This window comes from Trachurus japonicus, chromosome 11 (assembly GCF_045865225.1).
Source record: "Trachurus japonicus isolate A0001 chromosome 11, Traja_1.0".
In the NCBI taxonomy this organism is placed as follows: Eukaryota; Metazoa; Chordata; class Actinopteri; order Carangiformes; family Carangidae; genus Trachurus; species Trachurus japonicus.
Window position 1 is genome coordinate 22553684 of NC_140917.1, and position 24271 is coordinate 22577954.

Here is a 24271-nt window from a genome sequence, read left to right on the forward strand (position 1 = left end):
TACCAAAAAAGCTTTTGAAAACATGAAATAATCTTACACACTGAATAGCAAAAGATTTATATAAACCATTGAAAACACTAAGGCTACTGTAGTAAACCTCTATGAAACCTTTATGCACAATATCCTCAGCGGTCGCTGTCGTTGGCACCATTCTAGGAGAGTTATGTTCACATGTAGTTGTTCGTTTTGTGCATGTGTGAGCAGTAACCTGAGCTTTGAGAGGTTGTTATTTACATAAAGGTGTGAATATGTGGCTGCAGCGACTACACTGTGATTTGTGTGAGCATTGTGATGCACCCATATCTTGGTTTGATTGAGTGTGGTATACAAAGTTGTTCCAGTTCTTGTTTTCAAGCTCCATGGATCAGGACCAGGGGCTGTGTTGTCCTCTGGGTATAAATGTATGGGGGAGGTCAGGGGATAAAACTGGATGATGGATGGATGGATGGATGGATATATTTTCTATAAATCACTAATAAAGAGATAGAGTCATGATGGACGGATCATTGGATTGGTTAGATTATGACAGATGTTTGTGCGTTTGAGTTTCCAGATGCTGGGTCAGATTGGGTGGAGGCCTGGTCAGGAGAGCGGTGGCAGGGATCGGGTGCTGACCGGGCTGTACTTCATCCTGGATGATGGTGATGGAGGGGGCTGAGTCAGATGAGGTGAGGAGGGGGATGGACGGATGTGTCCACTCTGGTACTCTCTCCCATTCCAAAAGTGCTCCGAGTCCCGATCATGAGATCGACCTCTGGGCGAGCGCATCTGAGGTGGAGTGGAAGCAGAGGTTGGCATGCATCTGTACTGGGCGGGAGAGTGGTGGGAGGATGGATGGTAGGTGGGAGAAGAGTAGAACCCAGGTGCAGAATGACGAATGGGTGATGGGTGGCCACCAAGTGAGGGGTGACGGCCAGGTGAGGGGTGACGACCAGGTGAGGAGTGCCTTCCAGACAAGGGCTCACGGTTAATAGATTGGTGCTCCTTGGTGTGTCTGGGTGATTTGGGTGACTTGGGCACCTTGGGTGACTTGGGAATCTTGGATGTTTTGGGCGATTTGGGAGATTTGGGCGATTTGGGTGTCTTGGGTGTCTTGGGTGATTTGGGAATCGGATGAGAGGAGGAATAAGAGTTTGCACAGTGAGTTTGGGGGCCATGGCTGGGAGAGGTGGGGTCTCCATTGTTGGCAACCTTGTAGAGGAAGACGTCATACTGAAGGGGTGGGTTGGTCTCTGAGTGGCGCTTTGCCTCTTTAGGGAGAAGCACTTCCAGGCCAATAGTGACTCCATCCTGATGTGAAAATATGGCAAGTAGAGAAAGATGCAACAATGCAGGGAGAGTCACAGAGGCAACACAATGAAACAAAGCTGTACAGAGATAAAGGGCATGGATGGATTATGAGACAATGGGCCCCTGGGCACACAGATAAAACAGGTTATGCTACTTGGGGGGCAGTGGAAACCAGCTGTGAATACAACACTGACCTGTTTTATTAAGTCAATATTGCAGTTTATTATTTATAAATCCTGCACATATGGAGCAACATATAAATCCAATAATGCTTTTTATCTTAGCTCTGTTTTGGTCTCCACCAACTCCTGAGGGAAATATTTGATTCTTAAGCTGCTGATCTGTCCACTGTGTTTACCAGATAGAAATCACTATACGTGGAGCTGAGTGGGGTAATTATTCACTGTGAGTTTATTACCAGAGATCAGATATAAGAAGTGATGTTCACCGTTGTTAAATACAAACATATTTTTTATAGCCACGTCAATCATAATTCTCAGGATTTGACATTGGCTGTTCAAGCTAGAGATGTGTAAATTACAGGGTACACTCCTCTCCACAGATACATACAGTATAATGTGTTCTATACAACACTTTAAAGGAGACAGTTATCTTTTTGTCCGTTTTTACTTTTTTCTTATAGATCGCTCTTATGTAGTTTCAGTTGGTTGCATTAGATTTTTATTGTCCTATATTGTAATGTTAAATATTGTCTGATTCTGTTTGTGATGTGAATAAAATTCCCTTTACCATACTCATTTTTGATCTAGGATTATCTAAATGCAGCTCTGTTAGAGAAAAAATATCAGATCAGGCCGATAACCAATATTAACAATTTTAGGATAATTTGGCAAGAACAGGCTCTGGGGCCCCTGATACCTCAGGTGTGGGCCCAGTAGGCCCATTTAGTAATGCATCCATGGATGGAAAAGGGTCAAAACAAATGACAGTACAATTGATCACAATAAGACATGGAAAAATTAAACAAAACACCAAATGATACATGGAACCAGAGTCACAGATAATCATATAAAAACTGCGGGCTTGAATAGAAATGATTGTGGGCCCACAAGTGTTGATTCATTCAAATTACTGGATTAAAAACAGGAAGTTGGACAACAGACAGAGAAATATGAACTCAAAGCTCAGAGCATATAATTTAACTTTCATCACCATTCATTTTTTCTGTTGAGTCTGTAATTGACAAATTAAAACTCAGTAATCTGTGACATTCTCCCTGCACTGACAATGGGTGTGAGTTAAAGCCTGCTTTAAATTTTAATGCTTCCACAGGAAGAATTGAAAAAAAGGTCTATTTCAGGCTGTTGCAGTGGTTTCTATTTATCTTGAGGAACTGTCCGTGGTGCTGAATGGGCACACAGTCACTATTGTGTGTGTAGTGTGATCTGTGAGCTGCCTACTGTGGTACAAAAGCAGGGGTCAGCCATGCATTCAGTTATTATTAGCATGGGAGCAGTTGGGCAGTAGTTAGCTTCATCATGAGCAGGCATGCAGAGAAAGGAGAGAGCGAGAAACAGAGAGAAACAGAGAATCTCCAGGGGAAGCAGAGCTCATAGCAACACACAGGGACAAGCTGGATAAAATTAAAAAGATTTATTCCAACCACTGTGAACTATAATCCTCCATGTATAGCCAAAAAAGTACAAAAGAACCTCAAGTACATTAAAGTATTAGAAATCACATTGAAAACCAAGACACAGCGTGTGTAATATGTGTATATAGATTCAAATATCAACTCCAAGCAATTACCTCATATAATTTATCTAAACATATCCACTTATTAGCAATGTCAAACATGAATATTTCGCAAATACAGATTCACTGGATTTCCACGTACTTCTTTTGCAAATATTACGTTTTCAGACACTTTTCGTTGATAACACCAATGCATGCGAGCGGAGAGGGAGACAGTAAGGCGGGGCAGGCGAAGGTGTGGGGGGGGAAGGGGAGGGGGCGGGGGCAGGAGAGGAGACAATGAAGGAGCGAGAGTTCATTGGTCAAAGACCAAGGCAGGGCATCAGTAGAGAGAAAAGTCAGTCATTAGTTGGTCCAAGCCAGAGATTTTAGACCAGAGTGAGAGGCAGACAGAGAAGAGAGAGGAGGCAGTGGCGCCACTATGTGATCAGTGATGTCATGGCAGCCTTGTAAACAGGACTTTTGTGCTTCTCAAGTTGTATCCTTAAATTCATGTTGTGCTTACTTTAGACATTTAGGCCTGATTAAAACGGTATAAAACACACAATATGTACTTTTCAAGGTGTAAACAATGTTAGCCTGTAATGATCTGCTGTTGCTGTTGTGGCTGTTTGTGTGCGCACTGAATATTTTGGTCTGATTCTCCGGCAGCGCACTTTGACAGGTGGTGACATTATACCAGGTTGTTCTGGAGCATGTTTACCTCGGCATTTTCCTCTGTGTTGTTGGGGGTGTGGCCGTCGTGGACGACAGAGGTCGGGCGATTGTTCTCGTGCTTGGGGGAATGAGAGTTGAGGATGTTCATAGACCCCTCCTCCTTGGTTTGCGGGGACTTTGCGGGGTCCTCCTGCTTCTGGGGCTCATCCTGTGGGGAGAATTGGTTACTCTTAAAATTTGCACATACAAACACATCTTGGTACACAGAGAGAGAGAGAGTGAGAAAGAGAATATAAGACACAGGGTTCTGTAACCTAAAAATGTATCAGCTATTGTTCATTCACTTGTATTGGAATATGAATTGTACATCATTTGAAGGCTGGTAGCATTTCTTGTCGTTTAACAGGAAAATCCAATGGTCTGGCAAATGCTATGTTCACCTAAAGATGCATAAAAATTGGTTTGCATAAACCTCTGTGGCACATTACATCGCCACAGACCTGCTCCTAACCAACAGGTAAGAGAAGAGGAGGCTATGTGTGTTAGAGAAAGTACAGTGTCTCCAGATAATGGAGTCAGTGGTATCACGTACAGAGCAGGGAAACTGAACATATAGACTCCTCAAAGGTTTTTTTTACTTAACCAAATAAAAACTAAGAATTAAACTTGAGCCTAAAATGTAAACTTAAAAACGTGCATGTCAGTAACAAACAAATAAACTCATATGCTGCAGAAAGCTTGTATTATGCTGCAATAAATGATCTTCTTGAACTAATAGGTCACTGTATGGACTGATAGTCATGCTGTACGCCTAGACCTTTGTCTAATCAACTAATCATACCTCATCCCTTTAAAAAAATACCGACCGGCTCTGTGACATTTAAAAAACTGCACTGCAGACTATGTGGCTGCAGGGGCTTTTTAGCCTCTAGACCTGACATTTAGAGCATCCGGAAGTCACAGAAAGTCGTCGGTAACAACTGCGCTGAAATGCCAGCGGAGCTCCGAGAGCAGCGGTTTACATTAGAAAAAGCAAGTCGCAAATTGCTCACTCCAGTTAGCCCAGCCAAGTGTGGGTAATGGCCTGAGAATTAATATGCGATATTTAAAATCCATCAATCTGCTCTCGTGTTCGTGACTGCACGTGTGTTGAATGAACTAAATGCACGCAGTCATCGACGAGAGCCGTGTTTGCATCGCTGCAAAACTATTGTGTCTGTGTACATCTGTAAATGTTGAAGCCATCGATTGATTGGTATGTCACAGACATCTGAAGGTCACGGTCACAGCGGGCAGGAAGTAGGGCATCATTGATCAGTCACACTGGCCATAGCTGGACACGACTCACTTAACGCCCTTTCACGCCAGAGATGGCAAGTTTAAAAAGCCTGAGGTCCTGCAAGTAAAACGGCTTTGCTCTGTTGATCTCATAAAGTTTATTCAGCATCTCTGTTTAATCTCTATTTATATCTGCCTCTGTTAATAAGAATTTCCATTGATCATTGAGTTGAAAGGTTTAGCCATGCCTCAGTAACCTTACATACTGTATTGGCTTAGTAACCTAGAAACCCAGTATGGCTGATGAATGCCAAACAGGGGCGCACATAAATCTGCCTGAAAACACAGCCCCCCTTTTACATATTGAAACATGAATAGAAATTGATTGAATGCACCACCGCATACACATTCATATTCATGGACACACACATGCAGCTACAGAATGCATTTCAACGTATAACGGCAATACATGCACGACCTTTGGAGGAGAGTTGGGCAGAAAAGGGGAGACCTGCTGCACTGGGACCCTAAAATGGCTGTCTTTGTGTGCTTTATGGGCACGAGAGAGCGAAGCAAGCAGCTGAAACAAAATGGAGGCCCGGCTTCCTCATCGAGCTTTCTCAGGAAGCTGCAGAGGCACGGGTAAGAGAGAGAGAGGCAGCAAATGGGGGGAACTTACTATTTATTCACACAGCGCTGGCTACATGACACCTCTGAACAACTGATTGCGGCAAGCTTTGCGGGAGGTGATTAATCATTTCACCTACAGTGGAATACGGCTGATACAGGATCAGGTGCAGGAGGGGGGGGGTTTGTTTGCAATGCGAATGGAGAACCAAAATCTGGCGTCTAGCAGTTGCACAGTGGATAAGTTCAAAGCAAAGCCAAGGAGGGAGACTGCTGCAGGCAATGTGGATGTTTCTGCTCTGCTTACCTGGAAGTGGTTATAAGGGTTTCTGGGTTTATATTCCCAGGTATAGCTGGTTGTTGATGGCCTCTGAAGGGATCGGTGAGTGTGAAAAGCATTAAATACACACTGATACTGTACAGAAACAACTCCAGGTGAAAACCCAATCAAATATAGAATTTACTAGGGAATCAAGGTGAGTTTAGCGTGTGCATAAGACTGCAAGGCTCAGTTAGGTGGGTGTTTTCAGTACAGATAGACGGCCATGCACACAGACACGGACGGATGATACATTGATCGAACCACTACACTACTCGAGCTGGCACAGAGACAACACAGGAGAGAACGTAATGAGGAAGGGAGGAAAACAGATGGATGGAAATTAAAGAGAAGCAGAAGAGAGAGAAAGAGGGAGAGGGAGAGGCGGAGAAAATAAAATCGAATGGAAGAAGAATGGACGGAAAGAGAGAGGAGGGTAAACATGAGGAGAGTTGGGGCATACCTGACAGATAATGTTGTCATAGTACGCCAGGTTGTGAGAGTGAGCTTGGGGAGCGGGCGGAGGGGAGTCACACAGTTTCCTTACGTTTGGCTGCGAGCCGTCGGCTGTTGTGGAAACCGAGAGTCCGTCCGTCTGTGGCTCGGTGCTCTGTGGGCGGTACTTACTACAGCAGGACACGGAGAGAGAGAGAGACAGAGATACATGTGTGGGTTAAATATTTGCAGCAAACTTTTTTTTTCATGTTTTCTTTCAATCTTTGCATTTCAGGTCCATATTTTCCCACGTTGCACTGCACAGAGTGAAACTAGAGACCTAAAATGTATCATCACAATCTAAAAATATAAATAGTTCAGTGGATACCAAAGATAATTAAATCAACTGTGGCTGATGACTTTAAAAATCCAGATTTGCTCCCACCACCAAATAGTGTAACTCACAGTACATATTTTTACATTCTCACCTCCCAGTTGCACACACACACACACACACACACACACACACACACACACACCTGCGTTTGCGGAGGCGCTTGTTCTCGTTCTTGAGGCGGTGCAGCCTCTTGGCAAAGAATACGATGATCATGAAGAGGAGGAGGAGCACGAAGGAGGCCACGCCCACCACCACACACAGCACCTGAAACTCGGTGACTGCCCAATCGCAGCGCGTGCCTTTGTTCCAGATGTAGTCCTGCACATTGCACCTGGATACAAAGGGAGGGAACAGAGGAAACATGAATATTGTTCATTCTTTCATCATTCTACATCATAGCTTATCAAAGAATTTCTTTTTTCCTTTTATTTTTTTTTGAATTATCCCTTTTGGCTTACTACTAATCTGCTGTGTGGAAAAAGCCAGCGGTCAGGAGTGTTTCCCCACTGCACTGGCTTATTTGGCACATTTATCACTAGAGCTTGTTATCCTGAGTAAAGAGTGTAAAATGGTACTCAGGCCTGATGACATGGTGTCCTGAGGTCTGTCCAGCAAAGCAGGGATTCGGCCTGCAGCCTAGTCCTTAATGAGATCAAAGGATCAGGACACATGCATGCGTGTATGTGTGTGTTTATGAACGTGTGTGTGTGTGTGTGTTTGTACCTTATCCATATTCCTGTCTATTCCCTGTGGAGCTGCATGCAAGTGTTTGAACCCTTAGATACCCCTGTGTGTGCATCTGTGTCTGTGAGCGTGTGTGTCTCTTCGTGTGTGTTGCGTTAACATTAGGAAGTGTGTGCATGTGCACGTGCATGTGCGTGTGTGCTATTACTCAGCAGGTATGATCAGGTGAGCAACAGTTTACCTCTAAGCTTACAGTCAGGTTGTAGGATTGGACAGATGGTGCTATCAAAGCGTGGCGTATGAGTGTGTATGTCTTCACTTAACATGCGTGTGGTGTGTGTTCCTCCCTAGCCTCCCTGTATTATCATATTTCTCACACACTTTCTGTGCCTGCATACTGCGTGTGTCTATATCAGCTATCAAAAGCATAACACATACATACACACACACACACACACTCACCCCCTGCCTCCAAAACTGAGCTAATCCTTCGGCGACCCTGCTGTGTTCTTGACGAACCCTCATGACACATTAAGCCAGCCTTCTGTCTTTGTGCATGCGTGTGTTTTCTGTGTGTGTGTGTGTGTGTGTGTGTGCGTGCTTGTCTGAAATGTCCCAAATCTTTTCTTTTGTGTCGGAGAGGGAACATATTGGGAAAATTTCACAACACAAATTAAAAGAGGTGGGGGGAGTGGGGGCGCCCAGACACTTCTGGTGCCGCTCTCATAGTGTCTCACATTTGTGGTATGTGCACGAGTTCTCCACAAACGTGTCACTGCCTTCTTGTAAATGCTGATAAAAAATTTTTTTACGAAAAAACCCGACTGAACTTTACCTGTAGATTAAAAAGTGTGTTTTTCTCACCTGCAGAAAGCTCCCATTCCTGCCACCACGGTGCACACCCCTCCATTGAAGCAGAAATTGGGCTCAATGTCACACTGAGACACACACACCCCTGGTCCAGAGCGCACAAAGCCCAGCCTGCAGCCGTCAGTCCCCATGGCACCACCGAGGCCCAGCCCGTCCCCCTTGTCCGGCCCCGGCATGGGAGGAGCAGGTAAGGAGGGTCTGTTGTCCACGTTCGGCTTCACCTTGTCGGGAATGACGGAGGGATCGGTGAGGAGCGGGTTCTCGTCCTCCATGTCGGCCGGGGGTGAAGGGGTGGGCTCGGGTTCTGGAGTAGTATCTAATGCTGAAAGGTCGTCGTCGGGGGACAGGTAGTCGTAAAAGTCCGAGAGCGTCCATGCGGTGGGGTCTCCCCCTTTCTGCTTCTGGGCCTGGGGTTTGGGGGCTTTGGCCCAATCCAGAGCGGAATCGGAGGGCACAACATCCGGCGCTGGGCTGTGGAACTCTACGGTGATGACGTCGTCGGACAAGGGGTTTCCAGGTTGGTCTGGACCTGCCCCCCCGGCGGTGAGCTCTTCTCCAGCAGGCGGGTCCTCGTCTACAAAGTCTAGGTGGACACGTTTACGAGAATGGTGATGTTTGGCGGAGCTGAGAGGGAGTTTGGCGCCGAGACCCGCTCCAATCAGGTGGTCTCTCTCTGCTGAGTCGTCACTGAGCACCATCCTGGCGTTCGAGGCCTCGTGGTTGACAGACGACTGGTTGTGGTGATGATGGCGCCTGGCCAGTGAATGCCTCCCTGTCAATCACACACACAAATCATCAAGATTGACTTTTGTTTTCTTATTGCGGATCAAGCTCCAAAAACACTGGTTTCTATACACTTCCCATAATGCAGTTCATTGGATTCTATCTACCTGGAAAACAGATGCCACTAGAATGTTACACAGGTTTTTCATCAATAAAAAATGTGGTCTCGAAGCCCAAGCCAAGGTAAATGTGATGACATCCACTTGGCTCATTTAGTCATACCAGACACAAAGCTGCTCCACAACCAATGAAGACATCATCCAGCTGTTTGCACAGGCGGCTGAGTCCTTCATGTGACAGGTGAACTGACGTTGATGTGTAAAATCAATGGCGTGCCCCTTTGACTTCATCTTATTGTCAGCATTGCATCAGCCGCAGAGCAGTGGGGGAGTTTGTCAGTTTTTTTTTTTGTGATTTCATCTAAATATAGAGGACAGCATAAAAAAACAAAGGCTTGGAGCAAATCCCATAGCGCTGTCTCTGTTTTCTTTTATAAAGATTGTGGCCAAGGGTGAAACATGAATAATTGAAATGGATCCCCTCAGTATTTTGCAGAAATGCCTTAAGGCTGAACCAGGCTAGGTTTCTGAGAGAGTATCGTTAAGTCAACATATCCTTCGCTCTGAATTCACCTGCCTTTCATGAACACTGTAAAATAAGAACACGCAATAGGAAGACAAAGAGTTGCTGTGGGTTCATGTTTTAGGAGCTATTAAGTGATTAATTGTCAAAGAAATCAGAGCAAGAGCTGAAGACTGTCGTGTAATCAGACTGTGGAGATGTAGGATTAGGCACATTGACTGATTGTCTAATGTGCTCTGGTGACAGAGGCTGGGTGAGGATTAGATTAGGATTTAGAGCTATAGGTTAGAGGCCGATCGGTCAGGCACTCCTCTTCTGCTTGGAAAGCTGCAGGGAAAGATGCACACACACAGCCACAGAGGCCGAGAGAGAGAAAGAACAGAAAAAAGGAGAGGACAGGGAGGGAGGCTACAGTCAGACTGGAGCTCTTAAAAGTTTTTAACGTGCAGCAAGTTGCCGATGGGTGGGCCAGTCATTACAAGCTATTGCTGCTGTGCAGCCAAACATCGTTCAAACCCGCAGAACTCAATTTTAAATTCAAGTGGTGATCCAAAAGTTTCCAAAAAAAAAAAAAACCTTTTGATTTTGTCCTATTTGACAGAGGAAGAGAAGGTATTTCCAGTCTTGGCAGTTGCTTCATATTAAACATACAGACATAAGAGTGGTATCAATCTTGTCATCTAAGCCCTGGCAAGAAGGCCAAGTTGTGCCTCTTCCAAAATGTAAAAAGATATCTTTACAGGGGGAAATAAAGGGAGCAAGAAGAAAGAAAAGACCCTGCTGGTGAACAGATTGGGGAATATTTTTCTTGAGCGAGAGGTACTGTTCCCACAGTTGACTGAATTTCAAATATCCACTTCTTCATAGTTTTCCACTGGCCTGGTACGTCGTCTCATCCAACTCATCCAAATACTTGGCCGGGCGGCCTCTCTCCCGCTGCCACCCCGAAATCACTGTGCCCAGTGAGATCACTGCTTTCAGTGTCTGCCACCTCATTCAGAGCTAATACAAAAACCATCTGAACGTGCCTGGAGTCACGAAGACTCATGGTGGCTGAGAAACCATGAGATTCACCTCACACACACACACACACACACACACACACTGCTGTTGCCATGGTGAGATGTAAAGAGGTGCCATGTTGAAAGGAGGAGTGGGGCGAGGGAGTTGCAGTGGAAACAGAGAATCCAGTGTTTGCGCGCTCCCTCTCTTGTTTTTCAATCAATCAGCCTGCTAGTCAGTAAACGTTAGATGCCAACTCCATCTCTGGGAAAACTGAGGTGGAATGAACTCAAACGCTTGTGAAAGAGATAGACATGCTCCACTAGTTAAAACTGATTACAACTCATTCACATTTCATTTAAAGGTTCAGTCTGCCAATTTGTTCCCCGTCGAGACTCAGATGCCACATCCTGTTAGCAGCTGGCAGTCTCATAGTGATTAGAAGAGCAAAAGGGAACATGAAGAGATTACAAGAGCAAGATGAGCAAAGTGAATGTAGCAGCCCCTGCTTGGCAATTTGATTTCCGTCTTAGAAATGGTGCGATTTGTGCCTTTGACTGCCGCTCCGCTCTTCACCTACAGCATCACACTGAGCATGTCACCATGGTAACAAGTTTTACCTAAGGTCAGCAGAGCTGGCCACAGTGCAGATTCCCAGCGAGCCTACACCTCACCTGCAGTGCATAGTGGGATTTATTATCAGTGGGTTGTCAATAATGCATATTGTTGTTGTTTGGCCCAGCCAGTGAATCCAATTATATTATTTTAATATTTTTTTTACAATAAAATGTGTTTTTTGCTCAAGAAACCATTGATAAAATGTTGCATTGCATGTGTCCAGCGGCTCTGAGTGTATTTCATTTATCTTTTTTTTGACACCTCTTAACTGGTCAACCCATAACCCCCCACCCCCACCCACCCACCCACCCATACACCTGCATTTTGGATTTTTAAACCATGAATAGCCGTCTCCTTCCCCTTCTGTGTGCATGCGTGTGAAAGTCAGTGAGATGCTGCTGATCTGATCTATTGTGACATATCATGAGCTTTCTGGGGCTACAGGGCAGATGGACCTCACAGTGTGCAGTCACTCAGACAGTAGACACACACACACACACACACACACACATACTTACATGGCAGAGCACCCAAGAGTCTGGATTTGGTCCATATTCCTTTACATGGCCTTCAAAGATAATCAGCATTTCTGTATGTTTCTTTGTGCATCCGTTAGTGGACTGACTATTTAGAGAATATTAATAGAATTACTTCTATAATCTAGTCGTTTTTCGTCATTCTTCCAGTAAACGCAAGAAGAATTTAATGATTGCTACTTCTCACATTCAGAGATTTATTGGATCTTCACCTTATGAAAGTCAATAATAGAATATCCTTTGGTTTCATAAAACAGGGTGTAAAGATGGATTTCTTTGCAATTGTGTGCAGATTTTAAAGTCAGTGACTACAGGTGACAAAACAAGCACTTTGGCAGTTTTTCGTGACTGAACAATGAATTGATCTGTCAAATAGGCAAAAAATGAAATATAAATGATCGGTGCAGCTTCTGTTACACAGTCATTTAAAATCACAGAGCTGCTGTGAGAGCAAAAATCTGTGCAATGAACTATAGGTTTGAAAAATTCAAAGTCATATAATTCATAAAGACATATAGGCCTCTGGAGGCCCACTATAGGAATATTAAAGCCATATTTTCTACTGTGTGGTCTCCACTCATTTTCTTCTTCTTCTATTACTGGGTAAGGGTCACAGAGAGAGAGAGAGAGAGAGAGAGAGAGAGAGAGAGAGAGAGAGATATTATAGTATTTTGTATTTTACCTGTGTGTAATTGAGCCCTCATTGATATAAACAGTGTGGACAAACTCCTTCACTTTCAGTAGATTAATCGAGCACCTTTTCTGAAACAGTTCCACACAAACCTTCATGCAGGAAGGATTCATTTCAGGGCTGTTGGATGAGACGGCATTAGTTGTAACCGGCTGTAGCTGAGTGTAAATGAGAAATCACCTGTGCAGCCTTCCTTATTAATCACATACCCACCGCCACGTGCTCTCTGGGGTTTAGAGCGCGCGAGACAGGCCGTACATTTACCGGTCAATATGTCACAGCGTTAACGCCTGGTTACACATCGAGGGCGAGAGAGAGATGCGGCGAAAAGGAGGAGGGGGGTGGGGGGGCGGTACAGTGGCAGCGCGTGCCCATGCATGTGAACCCCGGCGACCCTCTGCGTGCACGAGCCACCCTGTTGCTGGGCAGCGGCAGCGGCGTTCATTTCTATATTTCTAGGATTTTTCTGTGTGTGTAGGCTATACTGTGTGTGCCAACAGAGACTTGTCAGGTTTCCGTTCCCACACTGTGCGTCTTCATCTCTCCAAGGGACGGGAGGGGACAGTAGCTTAATAATAAGAGTGGGGGTCGGGTGGGTGGGGGTTCGGTTGTCTCGGGCTTCTCCTGCATGTCTGGAGGAATTCAGTCCTTTCAACGCCGTGAATTAGCCCCCCTGTAGCCTGCCCACCGCGCACCTAATCCCGCCTTTGTCTGGGCCACGCACCGCCGCGGCGAGCCGCAGCTGCAGCAGCTACTGAGCTGTCAAATGTCTCTGTCTCTCCGATCACCCACAGACATGTAGTGTCTTCTTCTGTATAGAGATGCACACTGCTCGAGAGCCAATAACGTTCAAAAATAAGCCAGTTATCTATCAAACAGTTATTGGTCTCTCCAGCATGCAAAGGTCCCCCCCCCCCTCCTTCTTAGTGGACATGGTGGGATTGGCCGGACCATGCCCATGCCCGCCAACAGTCAATGGTTCAAGTGTCATTAATAATCTGTGCAGCGGAGAGAACATTTCACACCAGATCGTCACATTAACCTGCACATCTTCGTGATTGATCAGTAGTTTGTTGAATGCAAATAGCCTATATAAAAAGCACCAAATGACATCATTGGTGCTAGATTACAATTGTCAGTGCATTTAAAAGATAAGTGTCCAAACAGAATTCACCATCAACCTATCACTGCCCACCAGGTTACTGTCAATTGGCTGAAAGAACCAGTGCTGACAATAGAGAGGTTATTAACCACCACCATTCATTTGCACGGCAGCGTCCCTATGTTAGGTAGATCGACAGTGTCATTTGATGTTTTCCATGTCAAAGCCTTGGCGATGCAGGTGTGATTTGATTTATGCACGTGAGCGCTTGCATGCAACACACACACACACACGCGCACACACGTATCCACATGCATACACACGCACAGGGTGGGACTCCGGTATAGTGCACTGGACTTACCGTGAGCAGACAGGGGGGTGATGACCAGTGAGATGGTCAGCAGCACCTGCCAGGTCCCCAAACGACTGTCACCGCGCGCCATAACGTAGGCTATAGACTATTCCCTTTAACACACTGATGCAAACTCTGATTCCGTCCCTGGTTTCAGCGGTCAGATCGTGGACTGAGCGATATAATCCTGCACGGCGGATCCTCCAAAGTTCAGATCTTGCCCGTTTTCGCCATGTCTCCGTTTTCCTCCCCAGCGTCTGGCCTCCTTCACAGCTGCAGCGTGCGCGTCTGTGGTTTTCCGAGTGCGTATATACGTCTGAACCGTTTAACGGCTCCGGTTCGGTCCCATTGTGCCCTCTCCTCTCCACACCTTTTGCGCGCGCGTCTCTCTCTCTCTCTCTCTCCTTCTCTCTCTCTCTCCTTCTCTGGGTCCGTCGACGGCACCGGCAGCACCGCGAGGAGTTGTAGTAGTAATGCGCGCGACCGGCAGAGGGTCTGCGGACGGGATTTTAATGAGCCGGGTTTGTCGCTCGCCTTCCTGCCTGAGATCCGTTAAGACTTTTCCCCCTCGGCTACAGAGGCGATGAGCGGCAGAGCGCGGCGCGGCGCGGAACGGCACGGCAGGGCGCGCGCACACACTGTGCGTTTGGGTGTCAAAGTGCCAACACACACACATACACATACGCACACAGAAACACACACACACGCGCTCGCGCAAGTAACTGTTTGGCAGTGTCCAGCCTCAGCCGCCTGCTGTAGCTTTGTGTAGAATCGGGGTGAGAGGGGGATTTAAACAGCGTCTGTTGTCACTGGATGTCAATATGCTCCATTTTACACCACTGCTAATGTGTGTGTGTGAACATTGTGTCCAAGTGTGTCTCTCTCTCTCTCTCTCTCTCCCTCTCTCTCTGTGTCTCTGTCTGTCAGTCACCCACTCTCTCTGGGTGGTGTTTATATGTCAGGGGGTTATTTGGGTGCATGTTTGCTTGGTTTTGGCCACTACAGTTTGTGAGTGTGTCTGTGTGCATTTGTCTTCACCATGGGTGGTAAATCCTCTTACTGTTATATTGTGATATAGGGCTCCAGACAATGGCATCTGCCTATTCCCCCATTACACACACACAGATACACTGCCACCTGCCATTTAATACATTCTCTCCCAAAGCATCATTTCCATTATTTCCTTCATCTACCCACCACACACACATCACCTTCCACGCTGCCTTTGCACAGCTACATTTTACTATCTGTCCCTCCATCACTCTAAATAGTGTAACATGTAATTGCTGCTTTGTAACACTAATCCACTTTCCTGTTTTTCTTTTTCCTTTTCCATCACAAACAGCCAACAAAACGGCCTGTGGAGGGCTGACTACCCACTCTCCTCCTAAACAGGATTATGTCAGATACATTATGAAATAATAAGACCAAATGCTCTGTTGTGCAGTGAACAAACTGCAGTTCCACTCATTACTCATTGAATCGGCAGTGAATCCATTTCCCAGTCCCCTGCTGTGAGCTGCATCCTGCTCTTCCCAATCAATTATCCTTCAAAAAACACCAAAATCCAAAACTGAGACAGCTCCTCGTCTCCTCACTTCCGATAACAGAACAACAGGAATTTGTATAAGAAGGAGCTGGCAGAGTGAGAGAGTGAAAGATTGAGGATGGGACAGAGACGAGAGGGGAGGAGAGAGAGGGTGTGTGTGTGTGTGTGATGGGATATAGAGGATGGACGGGTGAGCGTTGAAGAGAGGGAGCTAGAGAGTGTTTGAGATATAGAGGAACAGAAAAATGTTCACTGATGCACTGCCAAACAGAGCAGAACGAAATTGCTTCTGCACCCCCCACCCCATACACACAAAAACACACTCACAAATACACACACACACTTATCTGCCGTGATAAATACACAACAGCACGTATATCTTATCTTTCAACTCTCACTCTTCCTCTAGCGATTGAATTAATTCCAGTATTTGGCTTTTTTTTATGGGCAGAATGGTTTTTCAGGCTGTATGGCGAAAGGAAGGATATTATTTTCTAGTGTAGGATGAACAGATGGATCTTACTGAGAAGCAGAGTGGAAGAATAGCACACCTAGGTCCACGCCAAGCTCTGTGCGTGCATGTGGTTGTGCATGTTGTGGCTCAGGCCACGTCGGTTTTTCCATCCTGTGTTCCCGTGTTGAACAGCGAGGGGTGGACAGGATGTCCAAATCCCCTCTAGTGCATACTCTGTGTCCAATGTTGCAACATCCACTCCAGGGAGAAGAAAAGCTGTGTATTAAGACCATATCTACATCCATGAAGCCCACAATACAGGGTCAAGCTCCCCACAGAGGTTCGCAGAATAAATCTAAGAGGGTCTGGAGGTGATGAACAAAATGGAAAGCATATTTTCAGACTTTTTCTTGTGAGTGACTTGAATATTCAAACAAGAGGAGGAAAATCTCTGGCTGAACAGATACTCTACAACTGGTGCATCTGCAATCAAAAGTGTAAAAGTGTGAGTGTAACTTTTGATTCAGGTTATCATGGCTTTTATTTCAATCTCTGTTACTTTTCATTAATGATAAGAGACCTCAGTAAAGGCCTCTAACCACAGTGACCCTTTGCTCATCCTCGCCGTCCTTGATGTTTCCCTTCCTGGAAGTGTATGCGTAATGAATAAAAGGCAATTCTCACGTGGTTCTTTTCTGTAGCTCAGTATGTTTGTTTGCTGAGATGGTGGTGGCTTTGTATGAGTGATACAATACACACTGGCTTCATGTGCTGTTTGAATGAAAAAAAGTTTAAACATCCTAATGAAATGATTCAAGTTGTCCAACAGGTTTGGTTCAGGACACGTGTCTTTATTTAGCATGAGAGTGAAACTGAAAGGGAATCTTGTTTTATTGTGTAGCCTAACAAAAATAGCATGACTACTATACATTGCAGTGAGGTATTGATGTAATGTTGTAATGTGAGTTTGATTTGACTCATAGTGAATCTGAAAGGCACTCTGTATCGGTATCTGCTCCCAGATCCCAAATCAGCATGGATGTGCAAATGTAAGTAACTAACCTTAGTTACTGAACAGAATGATATTGATAAGGCATTTATGATGTTAGGGAGGTCTTTCCTGCATGAGAAAACATTCAGAGCCATTAAGGTCTTGTAATTAGTGGATTAGGGACATTTAAGAATATTTGATTTTGAATAGGCAAAGCAGTGTTTCCTGTAGCATGCATTTGGAATGCAAATATTTGAAACGCTTTGAAATAAATAGTACAATAGTACAAAAATTTGTGCAAGAATCTGGATCACATTTAATTTGAGGCTATAGCGTTAATACTACAGATAAAACATCAGTTCTACAAGCTGCTTCATCATTGTCAGGGATCAAACACACTACTTTGGTGTCATCAGTGAATTTAAACAACTAATCAACTGTAGTCAACGGTGTATTTGCAAACACCAGTATTAGTGTTTGTGTTTGTCTAACTCTCATATTGTTCTCTTGTTATTTGACTGTAATACAGGTGAACAACCAGGGCACACTCCCATTACTGTCTCTGTGTTGTTGGTTTACACCCAGGTGAGTCACCTATAGGTATCCTTTTGTATCTGCCCTACCCTCATGTCTTATACCTGTCTAATTACCTTTACCTTCTTGCTTCTTGTTGCATTTAAGTATCTGTCTCCCCTCTGTTTTTTTTATTTTATTTTATTTCTACCTTTGTTGTATTTCATTAATGATACAAGATGCCTCCATAAAGGTCTCTAATCATTCAGTGGCCCTTTGCTGATCCTTGCCGTGCTTGATGTTTTCCTTGCTTGAAGTTTATATGTGATGATGAATCAATGGCAATTCTCCTGTGGTCCCTTTATGTACCTCAGCAGCAGGAAATGATATAGGATTTTTTGTGGAGATGTGTAGGCTGTGTCTGAGTGATAAAATAAACTTTATCTCCAATAGATTGTGCTGTTTGAATTGCCAGATGCATGCTGGTATATCCTGAGGTGCAGCTGACCAAAAAAAGTTTAAACATCCTAATGAACGACCAGTGAAAAATACATTCATTGAAATCATTAAAGTTCAAGTTGGTTCAGGAGTGACATATAGTGTTGCTAAGTTACACTACAGTACAGTGGATTTTGATAAGTGCTATAGCCTTTCATGAAAGAATGTGGTAATGTGAGTTTGATAGAGATAAAGATAGACTTCATAATGAATCTGAAAGTCATTCTGAATCGGCATCTGTTCCCAGATTACTTCTGCAGAGAGACGAAATAATCAGAATGGATATGTAAGTAATTAATCTTAACATTGTTTTGATCCAACAGGGGGTGAAGAGATGGGTTGATAGAATTAATTTTCATGCAGCAATCATGTTTGCTGTAGAAGTGCAGGACATTTATCATTTAAGATTAGTCTTTCAGGTGATGTCTTGACTAAATTAGTCTGTCTGATTACTGTATTAAATGTGGGGGGAGGGGGGGTAGTGTTGTGGTAAACAAGACTGGTCTTGGTCTTGTCCCGAAATCGACACTTTTACTCGATCTTGTCTCGGTTTCCATTGAGCTGGATTCAGGATTTTTGTCTCAAGACCAGTCAAGACCACAGCTGCAGTGTTGTCTTCTTTTTTTTTTGCCGCATTTCTCTCACTTAATTTGTTCTACTAAAGTATTACGCTTGTGTAACCATCTGAAACTTGGTTGTATCAGTGTCAAAAGCTGGAGGGGGAGCTGGTTGTGTGTTGTGTTATTCTTTTCAGTCCTTCATTGCAATTAAATATGGTATAGATCTTATATAAAATCATATTTTCTTACTTTGTCTCTCTCATATTTTCTTATTAGCTGAGGAATAATGTAAATACCTAGCATACATGATCATTATAAGTATTAGTATTGAATACAGTAATGGATTTGAAAATGGTCTTGCATTGGTTTGGTTTTGGTCTTGAACTTGAACTTGGTCACGCCCCCCTAAAGTATTGTGCTGTAAAAAATAAACATTTTCATTCATGATATCTCTTCACCACAGAATATCTCAAAGCGATGTCACACACACACGTGTTTGTCTTTGATAACATGATGAATTGTTCTCCTCTTCCCCTGAGAAGATATTGTTTTATTGTTCTTGCTCTTTTTACTTTCTTTAGTGATAAAGTGAAGGTGGATGCCTCTGTGACTGGAATGACCCTTCAGGTTGAAGGTGTGAAAGTGTCACTGCCTGCTGCAGTGGCAGCAATAGCAGGAGCTACAGCTGTGGGAGTTACGGCCGTTCTCAGCAGTAAGTTATTAATAACTTATGTTAAGAAACTTCTCAATGTCAGATTGTTGGTTTCAATCATCATAATTGTTTGTCATTTTTTTCTTTCAGGCAAAAATGGCCAAGTAAAGAAATAGAAGAACTAACATGAGCTCATCCTCACCACCTTAATCACATTCTTGTTTACTAATCATAAATACGAGAAAATCATTGTCCATATTGATCCGTCATTTTAAAGAAAATTTCTTAACCAACATTTAATACTAAATTAATTTCTATTGCATGGTTCGGGCTGCCAAACATATGGCACTCGTTGATTTTTGCTCAAAAGCAAACAATTTCAGTTGCTGGTCAAAAGACAAAGCTGTTTTTTATTTTTTATTTTTTTTTACTTTTAAAGGGATAATTCTATTACCATCATTATACAAATCATCATATGTATCACTGGTTCATATAATGACAGACAGGAAGTTTGAAAACAACTGCCCCTGGAGACAAGTGACACCTGCTGAACCCAGTGAATGGCTTTCCAATAAATGGCTTTTCTCAAGATAACTGATCCAATCACATTAATGTGAGCTTTCGTTATTGTTGTAAATCCCCCCGCAAAAAATATACTTTTCACATCTGGGGGTGTCACATCAGTAAAGCAGCAAATGCAATAATTTTGTAACCCTATTTTATGAGTGGGATAGCGTGTCAGGGCCATTGGTGTTATAGGTTACAATGGGTGTTTTATCCTTATAAAAAATATACATGGTTACAGCAGGACAGTGAGACCGTTTGTTCAGCTCAATCAGCTCAACCCTAGGATTTTGGTGGCCCCAAACAAGATTTTGATATTAGGCTTGGGGTTAGACAAGAGGAAGGTTGGGGTTAGAGCTTGAGAAAAATAGAGGTTAGGGTCAGGGTTGGGTCAGGTTCTCAAACTCCAGCCACAGGTACTGTAGAGACTCTACTCCACATGCACCGTATTTTAGGTGAGCCCCCAGGGCGCCCCATTATTTACCGTCTGTCTTGTTTTCCATTCAGTGGGTTTGTCTGCCCTGCCCTCATGCGTTATACACCCATATACAATCTCCCTCTGTCTTTCCTGCATTGTCAGTTAGGGTCCTGTTTGTGTCTACTGTGGCTTTCCATGTGCTTAATTTCCAGTTTGGATTAGTTGAATTAAATATTTTTCCATCATTATTTTTCATGCCCCTGCCCTAACCCATGTGTGTTATTATTTTATTAAATAAAATCGTAAAACCCTATCTGCCAGCCTTTGTGTCATAGAACAAACAGAGAACAAACAAGTTGTCCGGGTAGGTTCATAATCTGTGTCTCTTATGTGTGAGTAAGAATGAAACTGAAAGTAAACACAGTTGCACTGGGTCCCAAAAGTGGCTGACTCTGGTGGAAAGTGGGCGGGACTGACTCTGGTGAGCAGGGCTGACTCTGAAGCAGCTCCTCCTCCCTGGTTCTGCAGCGAGTACTAACTGGGCAAAAGTAAGGTGGCTTAGTTACTTACTGAAAGGCACTCTATACCTACCGTTGTCTGTTCCCAGATTACTTCTGCAGAGAGATACAAAAGTCAGGATGGATTTGGCAATGTAAGTAATAAACCTCACTCGTAACATTCTCTTGATCATACATAGGTGCAGGGATGGAAGCAGCATTCATGTGTGTGATAGAAGTGACTGTATCATTTTTAGGTTCAATTTAAACACGAGACATTATTTTTCAGGTTATGCTGAAATTTTACCTAAATCACTGGGTGTCCAATTACGATAGTTATTAAGCGTGTCTCCTTTTCTAAGTGATAAAATGAAGATGGATATCGCTGTGACTGGAATTACCATTGTGGTCGAAGGTCTGAAAATGTCAGCCCTTGCCAGTGTGACAACGATGTTAACAGTGGCAGCAGTGGCAGCAATAGCTGGAGCAACAGTTGTGGGAGTGGTGCACGTTCTTAACAGTGAGTGATAAATAACTCGAGCTAAGAATCTTCTCAGTGTTAGACCTTTAGATCTCAATCATTAACCTTGTTTTTCTGTTTTCTGTCAGGAAGAAACAAGAACTGACCTGTACTCATCCTCACCATCTTAATCACATTCATGTTGACTAATCATGACTATGAAACTTCCTGTATTCACAAGACACAAAGACAACTGTCCTTGGAGACAAGTGTCAACTGCTGAAACAAATAAGCTACATGGCTTATCTTTAGATGATTGATACTGTATGATTGACCTGTCTCTTACTTCACTGCTTAAAGAAACAAAAGAAAGGCCAGCAGCACTCGTGTCCTTCTCATTGTCTTTTATTACATACTGCGTCGGCGCTTAACATGCACAAACTGGTTTCGACAACGTCTTCCTCAGTGTGCAAAATACAGCAGAAAGTGATTTAAATACTCACAGGTGTGTTTTTTTTTTAATGGGTCTATTTACCTGTGGATTTGCCTGTGATATTTGATATGTCTGGGTTGTTGAATATTTGTTGTTTTTTTATATATTGTTACATTTTTCTACATATTTCTATTTTTCTAGTGTCTGCAATTTGTTATTTGTCTCGAATGTTGATACTGATCAATCAAGTGATTAACCACACCTGTGAGTACTTAAATGCATCACTTCCTGTTGTATTTTGCACACTGAGGAAGACGTTGTCGAAACCGGTTTGTGCATGTTAAGCGCCGACGCAGTATGTAATAAAAGACAATGAGAAGGACACGAGTGCTGCTGGCCTTTCTTTTGTTTCTTTAAGTTTATCTTTTGGCCGTGCACCTCTTTAGTTTGTTCCTGAGAGTTTTGTTGGAGAGTGCGTGTTTTTCTTTATTTCTTACTTCACTGCTGACATCGTGCATTTCTGTATAAATATATCTATGTGAACGTTTTGTTATTGTTGTAATTTCCCACAAAAACGTTCCAGATTTGGTGGTGTCACATCAATAAAAAGAGCAAATGTAATAATTCAATTCTTTTTTTAAAGTTTGAAAAAGTTCCTTTGTTTGCCGAAGAGCACTGCAATACAGCACTATCATGCTCCACTGAATAAATATAAATGATGGGGCAATAACATGATAACATGGTCATTACCAATATGATCTCCACAGTACAGTATTTGTGTGCAGTGACTGTAATTTGCCAGAAGCGTGTGCTGTGTTTGACAGCAAGAGATTCAGTGTGAAATGAAAGGTCAGTCAGATACAGCACGTAAACTGTAGCTACTTTGATTAAAAAAAAGAAAAGAAAAGAAAAAGACGAAAAAAGAAAAGGACTTTTGCCTCAAAATAGGGGATCACGAAGCTTCAGTCTGTCACAACAAAAAACAAAATGCAATTGGTCATCTTAGTTCTTCAAGACAACAGCACCATGAGCTGTTTGCTGTATAGAGTAATTTCTGTGCACTTACTATAAATGTCCAGTGACAGGGCCTTCTCTTTATAAGGCACACCTACAGAACTATAATCCCATTGTGACTATATGACATTGATTTGATAAAACACCATCATATGGGGAATGTCATCCTAGCATGAGGCCATTAAGCTCTATTTTATGACTAAGAATAAAGGACTACTCAAGATGGATGTTCCAATTGTGTGACTACAGTCAGTCATTTCATTTATCCTGCTGACATGGTGCATTTCTGTGTATAAATAGATTCATGTGATTATTTTGTGATTTTGCAGAAAGAGTTTACTTATTACTTTTGGAATGAGAACAACCAATGTAATAACTCCACATTATGAGGCTGTGGCGCAAGGAATAAACATCTCCTTGTTCTTTCTTGGAGTCTACATGTTGGTCAAAGAGAATTCATCAGAGTAAGTCTAGATTTGTTAACACTGCTTCAATTACCTTTGGTTTCCTCATTAACCTCTGTGCTGGATCAAAAGACATATCTCCCTGCTGAGGAAACAGGAGGATACTGTTGTTGCTGTTATTCAACATTTCTGTTGGATATGTATTCAGTAAAATTTAGGAAAGAAAGTGTTAAGCCTTATCTAAGCCATCTTCAATTAGTCTTTTTTATTTTTTGCCAGGGATAAAGTCAAAATGATGATTGGGATGATTGCATTGAACGTCACTCAAGTGATCCAAATGGAGACTTTGTTGGCCTGTGGATTCAATGCTTTTGTGATAATAGCTCTTGTCGTTATGTATTGGCTAGAGAGGCATCCAGTTGAAACTGGAAGGACAGACTTTTCAATTTTTATAACGCAACAAATTTCTCTCAGAGGAAGGTCAGAGGAAGTTGTTGGAGAAGTAATGTTTGATGATTAAATTGTTTGTTTTTATGCAGTTTTATGCTGCTCTTTTTAAACGTTTTGTCTTTGTGTAAAGCACATTGAGTTGCCTTGGTATGAAATAAATAAAGATGGAAAAATGATTTTTATCAGGATATTCATAATGAAATATGAGCAAAACTGAATAAACACAAAATGTTCTGGTGGAAGGAAGTGACTTTTGTCAGGGAGGGGCTAAGTAAAGATAATTACCTTGTGTAGCTCCTGTACCTGTGGCCACCACACTGTGACTCAGCAGAAGAATCAGTGTGAGATGATAACAGGACGTCAGTACCACTACTTAAAGATTCCCAATAATAGACCTCATCCGGACCATGATGCAACTTGGAAGATAGATATTTTTTTTATCTTGACCCATTGGTTTGATGATTATTTAGCATGGCTCAAGTTTGGTGAGGGACACAACAATCTCTCAAAAAGCTTGCAATCTGTGAAAAATGATTGACCATATTTAGGTGGTACCATATTTACATATCAAAGCATGTTCCACTCCCATGACAGCAAGACTTTCTTTGTTTGTCTTTTCTTTTTCTATGATCACAGTTGACAATGTTAGTCCTCTCAAATGAATTTCAAGTATCAATGGATCAGTGGAATCATTACACTTCAATAAAAACAACTGTTAACACTCTATTGCTTGGTATTGTATTAATGCCTTGAGAATTTTTATACCTGCATATCATGCACTTAAAACAGTGATTTCTTATTCGTGTCACAACTGACATCACAGACACCTGCGACGAACCAGTTGGACCGGGACAAACAATAAGACCAAAGCTTTG

The 24271-nt window shown here is 43.1% G+C and overlaps 1 protein-coding gene and 1 long non-coding RNA gene across 3 annotated transcripts; one reads left to right on the top strand and one right to left on the bottom strand.

Annotated features, from left to right (window-relative positions):
- cspg5b (chondroitin sulfate proteoglycan 5b) lies at positions 1-14699 on the bottom strand. The gene is made up of 6 exons (XM_085791860.1): positions 13949-14699; positions 8268-9045; positions 6862-7050; positions 6351-6513; positions 3710-3871; positions 1-1290 (listed from the first exon to the last, which is right to left on the bottom strand). Exons 1-6 carry the CDS (start codon positions 14028-14030, stop codon positions 583-585), a joined length of 2082 nt encoding a protein of 693 aa, XP_085647986.1. The 5' UTR covers positions 14031-14699; the 3' UTR covers positions 1-582.
- An 863-nt stretch (positions 14700-15562) lies between these two features.
- LOC146978838 (uncharacterized) lies at positions 15563-19383 on the top strand. 2 transcript variants are annotated; one of them, XR_015037120.1, is made up of 3 exons: positions 15563-16439; positions 19086-19216; positions 19307-19383. It is a non-coding gene; the product is annotated as an uncharacterized LOC146978838 (long non-coding RNA). The 2 variants fall into 2 exon arrangements; XR_015037121.1 differs by lacking the exon at positions 15563-16439 and adding an exon at positions 18078-18230.
- The last annotated feature ends 4888 nt before the right edge of the window (positions 19384-24271 follow it).

Bases quoted from the DNA above. Each gene is read 5' to 3' on its own strand.
- cspg5b (XM_085791860.1), bottom strand. From the start codon at position 14,030: ATGGCGCGCGGTGACAGTCGTTTGGGGACCTGGCAGGTGCTGCTGACC. The intron at 7,051-8,267 runs GTGAGAAAAACA...CTTTGTATCCAG, and splicing joins GGAATGGGAGCTTTCTGCAG to GTGCAATGTGCAGGACTACA. The intron at 3,872-6,350 runs GTATGCCCCAAC...TTCTCCCCACAG, and splicing joins ATGACAACATTATCTGTCAG to GATGAGCCCCAGAAGCAGGA.